Genomic DNA, 12,784 nt, shown 5'->3' with positions numbered 1-12,784 from the left:
ACTATATATACACACATATATAAACACACACACACACATATACAAATGTATAGATACACATATACACAGAGAGAGACCTCAAAATATAATGTAATAAAACTAAATACACAAGCAAATTTGAAATTTATATGAAAATCCCTACACTGGAGTCTTCACCATATTAATACAGTCTGTTGAGTATTAAAAAACCAAAACTGCATCAACTCATATTTAAAGCCTAAATTTCAAACAGTTATTTAAGGTATATGATTTATCACATTTTACATCCTTGGTAGATCAAGTATAAGGCAAGAGAAATTTATCTTCTCTTTTCTTCAGAAATTCTTAATAGTTTACTGACAATATGACTTTAGCTGAATTCATGTGATTGCTCAAAGGTGAACCCATTTCAGGTCCTGTAAAAATTGCTTAAAACAGAGTAACAGTACTGTGCTATGATTTTCAATATATTTTTAACTGTATTTAAGAAAGCTGTCTTAAAAGTTCTTTATGCAAGTTAGTATACTTTTAGTCTCCACAATTCCAACTTTGTCACAACTGCTAACATTTTGGTAGGAACCTTTCCAGACCATTTTTTGTGCTCATACATCTGTGAGTATATATAGTATCTATAAGTATATACAAAGAGTTAATTTTTTAAACACAAGTGGGGATCATATGTGTTATTTCATTCTTTATGATCTATGTTAGTTCCTTTAAATATATGTAATTAAAAAAAATTTATGGATATACAGTAATTAAACTAATACTTCCATCAGTGAAGGGATATTTTCATGTTTCCATTTTTTCCCAGCCATTCCAGACATATATATAGACAGATACAGACATACTATATATATAGTTGACCCTTGTACAGTGTGAGGTTAGTGACAGGAGCCCCTCTCAGAGATAAAAATCCAAGTATAACTTATAGTTGACCCTCTGCAGCTGTAGTTCTGATTCCTTGGATTCAACCAATCATGGATCATGTAGTACTGTAGTATTCACTACTGAAAAAAATGCATATATATGTGGACCCAAGCAGTTCAAGAATCAACTGTATATACCTTTGCCAACATGCAAGAATACTTCTGTAGAGGGTTGTTCACAGTGTCTGTAATTTTATTTACCAATTTTATTTTTCCCAGCAATGGTAGGTGAGAGTGTCCATTTTTCCTTATCTTTGGCAACACTGTTTATCAATCTTTTTCTCTGATTACTAGTAGGCCTGAATACCTCTTATGTTTACTATCCATTTGTCTTTCATTCTCATGTTTGTCTTTTATCTTTGTTTACCATGTCTTCTGTTATTTCCTAAGTTTTCCATTTTTTTAAAGTAAATCCATGGCTCTCAGGGTTTTTTTTTTGCTTAGGAAGACTTTCCCCCAACTCAAAGTATTTTTTCCTAATACTCTTCTAATTTTTGTATTTAAATTTTAAATCAAGGTTTAAATTATTTTTCTGTATAGTATGAACTAAAGAGACAATCTTATGTTCTTCTGTTTGAATATGCAATTGTTCCAATACCACTTATTAACCATAACAGTCTACTTACTCTCTTTCCTTCATGATGTAAAATGCCACTTTCATTGTATTAAAAAAATCACATTTACACATACTGACCTAGTTCTGTGCTGTCTTCTCATTTTATTCTTCCATTTGTCTATTTCTATGCTAATATCACACAGCTGTACTCTCTATATTCTCATATTATGTTCCAATATCTAGACAGCAAGTCTCTCTTTATCACTCTTAAAAAATTTTCTTGCTCATGCCTTCTCTTCCAGATTTACTTCATTTTCATTGTGAACACATTTACTTTAAAAATTGTTTTGGGAGGAGCAGCTTGTTTTTGAAAAAATTTAGATATGGATTACTTGCCAGCAAGGAAACAGAATTTGAAATCATGATTCTTGGAGCTGAAGAAAATACTATGGATGTTAACTATGGTGAATATAGCAAATGTGGCTGAAATGTGTGATCAGCAGTTCCTGCCACACTTTATATACCTAATGACATCAGAAAAGACTAAAGATCTTTTTTCCTATAAATACACAGAAACATTTATTTAAACTTAAAACACTTAAGATAGTCAACACTCTTTATTATAACTCATTCGCATAAGATGTTTATACTCTCAAGATAATTAACTAAGCTACAGAATAAAAGAGATTAAACTCGTTTAAATCTTCTTACATTATTGTTATCATCCTTGGTGACCTTAGACAGTATCATAACATTTGATTTTATATTTACATTTGATTTATATTTAAATATTGGGCTTACTGCTGCTCCTGTGATGTGACATATCAATGATAATTTCAAAAGTATACTAGTTCTAACATTCTTACAGGTCAACTATTTAAGGTAAAGCACATTTACTATGGGCTTCCCTGGAAGCTCAGCAGGGAAAAACTCCACATGCAATGCAGGAGACTCCGGTTTGATGCTGGGTGGAGAAGATTCCCTGGAGAAGGGACAGGCTACCCATTTCAGTATTCTTGGGCTTCCCTGGTAGCTCAGATGGTAAAGAATCTGCCTGCAATGCAGAAGACCTGGGTTTGATCCCTGGGTTGGGAAGATCCGGAGGAGGGCATGGCAACCCACTCTAGTATTCTTGCCTGGAGAATCCCATGGACAGAGGAGCCCAGTGGGCTGCAGTCCATGGGGTAGCAAAGAGTCTGACATGGCTGAGTGACTAAGCACAGCACATTAAATACATAACAAAGAAGTTATGGTAATCTTTTTACTAGTATAAAACAACTCGCTAGAGTAAATGCCATTTGCAATTTAATGACTTAGTCTTAAAAAATTGTGAGTCACATGATAAAGTAACATGAGGCTGACTTTTATTATTTCTTCAACTTTTTAATAAATATTTAAAACTATAGTTTATAGTTATCATGCTTACAGTAGAGAATGTAGAAAAAAATCCTAAGTAATTCAACCACCCAGAATCACACTTAGCATTTTTATGTTATTTTAGTATATATAGGTTTATGGATATATGTGCATTGGGTTGTCATTAACAAATCTATGTTTTGTTTTAGCACAGTAAACTGGAGTCAGAACAAAACTTCAAACTCATCTGACACTTAATAGCCATGGAATATTATTCAAATTATTTCCTTCCAAAATTCAGTTTCTTTACCATAAAATGGAGATAATTTTGTATAGTTGTAGTAAGGGTTTAATAAGATCAGGTATGTAAAAATACCTTGCACAGGGCCTGACATATATCAAGGGCTGAAAACATTTCTATTGTTAGAATGTAACTTGGTATCCTGTTATCTTTAACTTGACATTAAACTGTATTTCCCTTTATCACTAAGTGGACTTCCCAGGTGGCCCGAGTGGTAAAGAACCTGCCTGCCAAAGCAGGAGACATAAGAGACATGGGTTCAATCACTGGGTCAGGAAATCCCCTGGAGGAGGACACAGCAACACACTTCAGCGTTCTAGCCTGGAGAATCCCATGAACAGAAGAGCCTGTGTGCTACCGTCCATAGGGTCACAAGGAGTCGGACATGACTAAGGTGACTTAGCATACACACATATCACTATTTTCAAAATATGAATTAAGGACATAATAGTTCACCACAGCAGCTGCTCCCTCTATTACTGGATTCACTGTGCTTCTAATGTTTCATTATTAATAGTTGTATTATTCACCTAAGTGCTCCACATACATGTGTTATTTTGTTTAATCCTCAATACAACCTCTCCTCTGGAGATTTCCCTCAGTTCCTGTGATCCAGCATTGCAAAACAAATTATGTTTCATGTAAAATCCAGTTGACTGACAGCAGCTGGTCCACTTAGAACCATGCTGCTGAGAGGAGAAGTTTCATCAATTTAACTTTAACATCATCTTGATTTGAAAGATTAAAAAAAAAAAAAAAGATGCATTAAAAGTAACAGCTATTTCAGAACAATAGTATACTTAACACTACTGAACTGGATGGCTAAAAATGGTTAAGATATTTCAAATATATAATACCATTAATAGTACTGTGTATATTATATATTTGAAAGTTGCTAAGAGAAAAAAATCTTAAATATTCTCATCACACACAAAAAAAGGTAACTTACGTGACATGATGGAGGTATTAGATAATGCTATGGTGGTGATCATTTTATATAAGTTTTGTCAAGTCAATGGGTCATACACTTTAAACTTTCATGACGTTATATGTCAGTTATATCTCAATAAAGCTGGAAAAAATGTCTAAGATGGCAAATTTTATGATGTATTTTTTACCATAATTTAAAAAAATTATTAAATCTTTGAAAAGTGACACAGGACAAAAGTAGTGTTGGATTATAACTGATTAACGAACCAAGATGGCAGGCAATAGTTTCTTAACAATAGACACAAATTAGGACACTAAGCCAAGCAAAGGAAAATTTACTTCAATGTGAAAAAGACAGTTAAGTTTAGAAAAAGGTTAAGGACGTTTAACTTTTTCATTTTTTGGCCACGCTGCAAGGCATGCAGGATCTTGGTTCCCCAACCAGGGATCGAACCTGCACTCCCTGCAGTGGAAGCGTGGAGTCTTAAACATTGGACTGACTGGAAAGTCCAGGTTAAGGGTTTTTAGTCAGTCGTCCCTACATTTTCTAAAATGACATGCTTGAGGAGTGTAATTAAATTTTTTTAATTTTAAAAACTGAGATAATTCATGTCTCTTATTCCTCACATTTATATAATACCACTTAAGTTTGGCTTTCTATAACGACAATGTAAACTTCAAAAAAATCAGTTCTTAAGAAACTTACCTTATTAGCTTCTACTGTCACTATTCGATTAAGAAACTTCATCATAATTGTTGGTGCCACAGGGTTGAAACTGTCAAAGTTTTATAAAGAAAGACAGTGGTTATATGTTTAGAAATATAGTATGTATGTGAAATTTTAAGCAGAAATTTCATTCTTACCTAATGTTTGAAATAGCACACTCTTCTTGAATTTCTTTGGGAAACAGTAACCTTTGACTATTATCTCCACTGAGACTGTCAGAGATTATAAATATCAAAGGACACCGACCAATCTGCACATACTTCCTAGAATAACAAAAGACAGCAAGCAAGGCTGAAATTTAAACCTCCTGTCATTTAATTTGGAGTTTTAAAAGACTTCACTGAAACTCACCTCAGAACTTCATGTAAAGTATGAGAATCTCGATAAAACTGGTTAGGTAAGTCCTACCAAAAACAAAGGTTAAACATTAGCTCAGTTTTATTCTCATGTAAATTTATTTTCAGACTTATATTTACCAAAATGGAAAAAATGTTATCTATTTAATGTATTATAATCAGAACGTCTGTAGAAACTAAACATCAACTAGCTAAAAACATCAACTAGCTGATATCCTAAATGGTAATAAGCATCTATGGAACTTTCAGATCAAATTTCTTCAGGTCACTACAAGTTATAATATTCTCACTAAGACATCATTTTCCAAATATTTTTTTGCCTTTCTACATTTAGGCCATTAAATTTTTAAAGTTCACTAACCTATAATATATACACACATGCAACCTATAGTTACTCTATCCAAGTTTAATGCAAGAAACTTTAGATTTATTCTATTACACAAAGACTTTATATTTTACCACTACTAGGACCATGGAGAGAGTTAATGTCACTGTCACATAAGATATATCTTGCGATTGTTTATTCAATAGTTACAGCAGAATTTCAAAAGTTATCCTTACTTCAACTAGAATTATCTTCTTATCAGTTCTCAGATCATCTCCAAGCATTTGTAGTTGGTTATATTTTGTTGCTCTTAGTAGAAACTCTTTAAAAACTGCTATCTGAGACTGGTAGGGAAATATATGGAAGCTTGATTCTGAAAAGAAATATACTTAACACTTTTATTTTCCACAAATTATATATATATCAATATTACATATATGTACATAACATACATGAATATTACTGAATATATTTACATATACATAAAGATAATGTAGCACACAATACTGTAGACTGTTTTTTAATGTAAAACTGTTCAAATTTAACACAGAATATTCATTTCAAAAGACAAACTCACTATGAACAACAGTATAAAGCTTCTGTACCAAGAAATATAATATGGAGTTAACTGATTTCAGAACACAGCTGTTAGTATAAAAATCATAAAAGTGGTAAAAATATTTATGACTTTGTCTACACAATGAAGACTCTCCCAGTAAGTGCGTGATCATAAATGAGCTATTTTCAGTAACAGTAAGTTTTACTTTAATAAGTTTTAATGACAAAAACAGAATGACTAATTAGTAAACTTATTAGGACTACAAGAAGTAACATTTTGTACAGAAGACTGTAAATAAAGACTTTCTAGATTGTCAAAAGTAACATTACTACTAGAAAGTACTAAAAATTCCAGGAGTAGCAGCAAAGGGGTGTGCATATGCACAGATGTTATAGAAGAACCTAAAAAACAAATTTTAAAGAATATCCCACATTAAAATAGTAATATAATTGTCCTACAGAAACCCCTGCACTTCAAAATGGCCTAGGAGATTTGGATACGCCAAGGTTACTCTAAAGGAGCAATAAGAAAGCTATGCAAGTTAAAAATGATCATGCTGGAATTTATGATCATATATGTGAAGTTATATTACATTACATAGGGCTTTCCCTGGTGGCTTAGATGGTAAAGTATATGCCTGTAATACAGGAGACCTGGATTCGATCCCTGGGTCAGGAAGATACCCTGGAGGAGGGCATGGCAACCCACTCCAGTATTCTTGCCTAGAGAATGCCCATGGACAGAGGAGCCTGGCGGGCTACAGTCCATGGGGTCGCACTGAGTCAGACATGATTGGGCGACTGAGCACCACCTCTTTTATTGGAGGGACCCTTTCCTTTCTTCTCCTAAAGTTACTTCTCTCTGAACCTAAATGCACCCATATAGCTTCATGTGATTGCGTCTCTGACTTTGTGAAGCAGCTGGTAGTGGGCAGATGCCAGTCAAGTACAGGAGCAGCAATACATACCTTCTTCTCAAAAACATACCCCCAGGATCTGAGGGGCTTCAGATCTTCTGTAAACATAGACTTTCCCACTATTCCCACTACCTTCACAACAAACCTTACCAGGATTCAATATCTCCTTGAAATCATCTTTTTGGAATTCTGGTAAAACCGGATTAATCCACTCTTGTACTCGAATACCATGCTCCTTTGCTAGTATTTTTATAGTTGTTGTTTTTCCACATCCAGGAGGTCCTGTTATTAATAAAATAGATCCACCCTAAAACCAAATATAGACATCAATAAAAATATCAAAATCACTGGAATGTTAGAATATTGTTTTAATATTCTTCTTAAATATTATCTCTAGAAATATTTAGTCATAAAAGCAGACTTAATTGCACAATGTTAGCTGGAATAAAACAGCTATAGATAAAAGAATCTTATTTTCTGAACTTCTAAGCACAGCTTCTGATAATTTCTCATTCATTTTTTTATGGGGTGGGGAGACTTCATTTTTTAAATAGCTTTATAAAAAATTGTTTTAATTAGAGGACAATTGCTTGACAATACTCTGTTGGTTTCTTCCATATATTAACATGAATCAGCCACAGGTATACATATGCCCCCTCCCTGTTGCACCTCCCTCCCACTTCCCAGCACATTCTATCCTTCTAGGTTGTCTCAGAGCACTGGATTTGAACTCCTTGTGCCATACAGCCAAGTTTCACTGGCTATCTAATTTTATATATGGTACTGTTTACATTTCAATGCTATTCTCTCCATTAGTCCCACGTTCTTCTTCCACTGCTGTGCTCACAAGTCTGTTCTCTGTTTGCATCTCCACTGCTGTCCCTCAGATAGGTTCATCAGTACCATCTTCCTAGATTCCATAAATATACATTAATATGATATTTTTCTCTCACTTACTTCACTGCGTATAATAGGCTCTAGTTCATTCACCTCATTAGACTAGGAATGCTTCAAATGCATCCGTTTTTATGGCTGAGTAAAGGAGATCAATCCTGGGTGTTCATTGGAAGGACTGATGCTAAAGCTGAAACTCCAATACTTTGGCCACCTCATGTGACGAGTTGACTCACTGGAAAAGACTCTGATGCTGGGAAAGGTTGGGGGCGGGAGGAGAAGGGGACGACAGAGAATGAGATGGCTGGATGGCATCACCAACTCTGTGGACATGAGTTTGAGTGTACTCCGGGAGTTAGTGATGGACAGGGAGGCCTGGCGTGCTGTGATTCATGGGGTCGCGGAGAGTCGGACACGACTGAGTGAATGAACTGAACTGAACTGAACAGTCTACTATATATATGTACTGCAACTTCTTTATCCATTCATCTGTCAATGGCCATCTGGGCTGCTTCCATGTCATAGCTATTGTAAATAGTGCTGTGATAAACAATGGGGTACATGTGTCTTTTTCAATTATGGTTTTCTCAGGGTATATGCTGAGTAGTGGGATTGTTGGGTCATATGGTAGTTTTATGGTACCATATAGTCATATGGTAGAGTCACGACTGAGCAACTGAACAATGGTAGTTTTATTCCTAAATTTTTAAGCAATCTCCATACTGTCCTAAATAGTGACTGTATCCTCAATTCCTGCACTATGTTCCTTCCAAGGACTATTCAGCAGCCAAATTAAAACAACCTGAGCTAGATTAAAGAGGTCATGTCTGACACAAGTATTTTTAGAGGTTACCTTAACTCAGAAAATTCAATCTTAATATCAACCTCTCTGGATTATATAGTTCAATATTATACAAGTATAATATTCTTATGCAATGACCTCAGTTCGAATATCCGATTTTTTAAGAAATGTATTTACAGGACTCTAAAGACAGACTAAAGGTTATAGGTCCCAGTAACATTCCCTCACACATTGAAAAAAAAGCGTAAAAGTTTAAAACTGAAAAATTATCTGGGGAAGATATCCTACATGTAACAGTGGGCTGTGATCCTTGCTTGCTTGTTTACCTTTATTAACTATGGTAAATAAGGGCATGAGTCCTTGGACTCAGAGAAGAGCCAGTTACACTATTCATTTTAATTCTCTTTTTTTTTTGGCCATGCCATGCAGCTTATTGAATTTTAGTTTCCCCACCAGTGACTGAACCTGGACACTGGCAGTGAAAACACTAAGTCTTAACTTAGTGGACCACCAGGGGATTCCCCTGTTCTACTTTTTAAAATGGAAGACCTTATGAGTCATAGTTCTACAGGCCATGAGTTTAATGTTAATGATCTACTGCTGCTGCTGCTGCTAAGTCACTTCAGTCGTGTCTGACTCTGTGTGACCCCATAGACGGAAGCCCACCAGGCTCCCCCGTCCCTGGGATTCTCCAGGCAAGAACACTGGAGTGGGTTGCCATTTCCTTCTCCAATGCGTGAAAGTGAAAAGTGAAAGTGAAGTTGTTCAGTCATGTCTGACTCGTAGCGATCCCACGGACTGCAGCCTACCAGGCTCCTCCATCCATGGGATTTTATAGGCAAGAGTACTGGAGTGGCTTGCCATTGCCTTCTCCGAATGATCTACTAATACATATTAAATAAGGTATCTTGAGGACTTCCCTGGCGGTCGAGTGGATAAGACTCTGTGTATCCACCACAGGGGGATGGATGCTGATTGGATCCCTGGGCAGGGAACTAAGATCCTGCATGCCAAAAAATAAGTAAATAAATAAAATTTTCCAGTGGTCATGTATGGATGTAAGAGTTGGGCTATAAAGAAAGTTGAGCGCTGAAGAATTGATGCTTTGGAACTGTGGTGTTAGAGAAGACTCTTGAGAGTCCCTTGGACTGCAAGGAGATCCAACCAGTCCATTCTAAAGGAGATCAGTCCTGGGTGCTCATTGGAAGGACTGATATTGAAGCTGAAACTCCAATACTTTGGCCAATACTTTTTTTGTTGTTTTATAAATAAAACCAAACGTTTATTTACACCAAAGAATTCCAACACTGGATCTTTCACATATGAAGGACAAAGTATTATATATATATATATACACAGCAAGGGGTGGCAGGGCTATAACAAGAGAGTTTAGTTTTCCCACAATTACAGGTCTACCATTTCCGTTTCACTGGAGATAGTGGCTCTGCTCCTACCACTCAGATACATTTATAAACCTGAGGGGCAGGTCTTCTCACTGGATGGCATATGAGGGAAGGGGAGGGTAGGAGGAAATGATGCGAAGAGCTGACTCATTGGAAAAGACCCTGATGCTGAGAAAGATTGAGGGTAGGAGGAGAAGGGGACGACAGAGAATGAGATGGCTGGATGGCATCACGACTCGATGGACGTGAGTTTGAATGAACTCCGCAAGTTGGTGAAGGACAGGGAGGCCTCACGTGCTGTGGTTCATGGGGTCGCAAAGAGTCGGACATGAGTGAGCGACTGAACTGAAATAAATAAACAAATAAGGTATCTTTACACAGAAACATATAAAACAAGATTATGTATTGATTGGGAAGTGATGAAAATGTAACCATAAAGCATGTTTTTCTGCAACTCTTGTTTTTTCGATGATCCATTGGATATTGGCAATTTGATCTCTGGTTCCTCTGCCTTTTCTAAAACCAGCTTGAACATCTGGAAGTTCATGGTTCACGTATTGCTGAAGCCTGGCTTGGAATATTTTGAGTATGACTTTACTAGCGTGTGAGATGAGTTCAATTGTCTGGGAGTTTGAGCATTCTTTGGCACTGCCTTTCTTTGGGATTGGTATGAAGACTGACCTTTTCCAGTCCTGTGGCCACTGCTGAGTTTTCCAAATTTGCTGGCATATTGAGTGCAGCACTTTCACAGCATCATCTTTCAGGATTTGAAATAGCTCAACTGGAATTCCATCACCTCCACTAGCTTTGTTCGTAGTGATGCTTTCTAAGGCCCACTTGACTTCACATTCCAGGATGTCTGCCTCTAGGTGAGTGATCACACCATCGTGATTATCTGGATCGTGAAGATCTTTTTTGTACAGTTCTTCTGTGTATGTATTCTTGCCACCTCTTCTTAATATCTTCTGCTTCTGTTAGGTCCATACCATTTCTGTCCTTTATCGAGCCCATCTTTGCATGAAATGTTCCCTTGGTATTTCTAATTTTCTTGATGAGATCTCTAGTCTTTCCCATTCTGTTGTTTTCCTCTATTTCTTTGCATTGATGTCTGAGGAAGGCTTTCTTATCTCTCCTTGCTATTCTTTAGAACTCTGCATTCAGATGCTTATATCTTTCCTTTTCTCCTTTGCTTTTCGCTTCTCTTCTTTTCACAGCTATTTGTAAGGCCTCTTCAAGATCCCCTGGAGAAGGCAATGGCAACCCACTACAGTATTCTTGCCTGGAGAATCCCCTGGACAGAGAAGCCTGGTAGGCTACAGTCCACGGGGTCGCAGAGAGTCGGACACTACTGAGCGACTTCACTTTCTTTCTTTTCAGTAAGTCAATGTCGTGGAAAGAAGGAGAAGGTGAAGGGAACTGCCCTAGATTTTAAAGCCCTAAGAAATATAATAATCAAATGTAATGGATGGTCCTTGATCATGCACTGGTTGTAACAAACTAGATATAACAGACATTTTGAGGAAAACTGGAAAAATGTGAATATGAATGGATCACTAGATCATATCAGGGAATTAAATGTCAGATGTTTACATTTTATGTTAAAATACTCATGGGGGAAAATGATGGCTATATTTCAGGGTTGTGAATATTCATTTAATAGTCTATTTTTCTTTATGTTTGCAGAATCTCAAAATTTTATAAGTTTAAAAAGAAAGAGAGAAAGAATAGTCTAGCTAGGGGTTCAAGGGCAGTTATGGAATTAGGAAGTGAAAGAAAAAACATTTTACAGGGTAAAATAAATGATGATTATTTTAGGTTACATTTAGTAAAAAACTAGTATGTAATTTGCCTACTTGCTTCAGTGTGAGATAATCTGATATGCTAAATATATTAGCACCAAAATGGTTTACTATGCTTTATACATAAGAGGGAAAAAGAGAAAAAAGTAAAGGAGAAGATTCAAAGTCTCCTGAGTCGTTTAATGAGGCAGAAGTAATAAGGTCAGACAACTTTCTACCACAAGTGAGACAGACTCATGAGTACAAAGTCAACATGAAAGTTTGTAACTTCCTACAACCAACTATAAGGCAGAGAAACATCCAAGGTCAAATATTTCTTAACATTTCTTGGGGCTTCCCTGGTGGCTCAGTGGTAAAGAATCCACCTGCTAACGCAGGAGACACAGATTTGATCCCTGGGTCGGGAAGATCCCATATGCTTCAGAGCAACTAAGGCCCATGCACCACTACGACTGAGCTTGTGCTCAATCTGCAGCCCGGGAGCCACAACCACTGAGGCCTGAAGCCCACACATCCACACACAGCCTGTGCTCTGCAACAAGAGAAGGCGCTGCAATGAGAAGCCCTGTCACCCACCACAGCTGGAGCGCAGCCCCACTGGCTGCAACTAGAGAAACACCCACACAGCAACAAAGACTCAGCATGGCCAAAAAAGAAACGTTAATAAACAAAGAAGCAAAAAAAAGGTAAATAAAAATTGCTTAAAAAAACAAAAACATTTCTTATTTAGTTACCTGTTTTGGCTGCCTTTCTATGACTTCAGCTTTTAACCAGGTTTCAACTTCTTCAATTTTCTTTTTATGCACAGCAAGTTCATGCTAAAAATTTCAAGTTTAAAATAAAAACACTTTAACTCAAAAATTTTTGATACATCACACAGATTATTCTACACGTTTTTAATGAAAAAACTAGCAAATGAGTAACATGATATAATAAAAAGATCTTTTTGATT

At 36.3% G+C, this 12,784-nt stretch overlaps 1 protein-coding gene across 5 annotated transcripts in view; it reads right to left on the bottom strand.

Annotated features, from left to right (window-relative positions):
* Positions 1–12,784, bottom strand: part of RAD17 (RAD17 checkpoint clamp loader component) — a 35,360-nt gene that overhangs the window by 16,433 nt on the left and 6,143 nt on the right. For all 5 annotated transcript variants that reach the window (XM_055421916.2, XM_055421918.2, XM_055421919.2 and 2 more), the window contains exons 4-9: positions 12,567–12,650; positions 7,085–7,241; positions 5,696–5,832; positions 5,130–5,182; positions 4,916–5,041; positions 4,758–4,827 (exon numbers count right to left, since the gene is read on the bottom strand). In XM_055421916.2, coding sequence (XP_055277891.2) covers positions 4,758–4,827; positions 4,916–5,041; positions 5,130–5,182; positions 5,696–5,832; positions 7,085–7,241; positions 12,567–12,650 — 627 coding nt within the window. The remainder of the gene's footprint in view (positions 1–4,757; positions 4,828–4,915; positions 5,042–5,129; positions 5,183–5,695; positions 5,833–7,084; positions 7,242–12,566; positions 12,651–12,784) is intronic.

This window comes from Moschus berezovskii, chromosome 18 (assembly GCF_049115385.1).
Source record: "Moschus berezovskii isolate FMDL1 chromosome 18, NW_MosBer_1.0, whole genome shotgun sequence".
Lineage (NCBI taxonomy): Eukaryota > Metazoa > Chordata > Mammalia > Artiodactyla > Moschidae > Moschus > Moschus berezovskii.
This window is presented reverse-complemented; position numbering and strand designations above follow the sequence as displayed.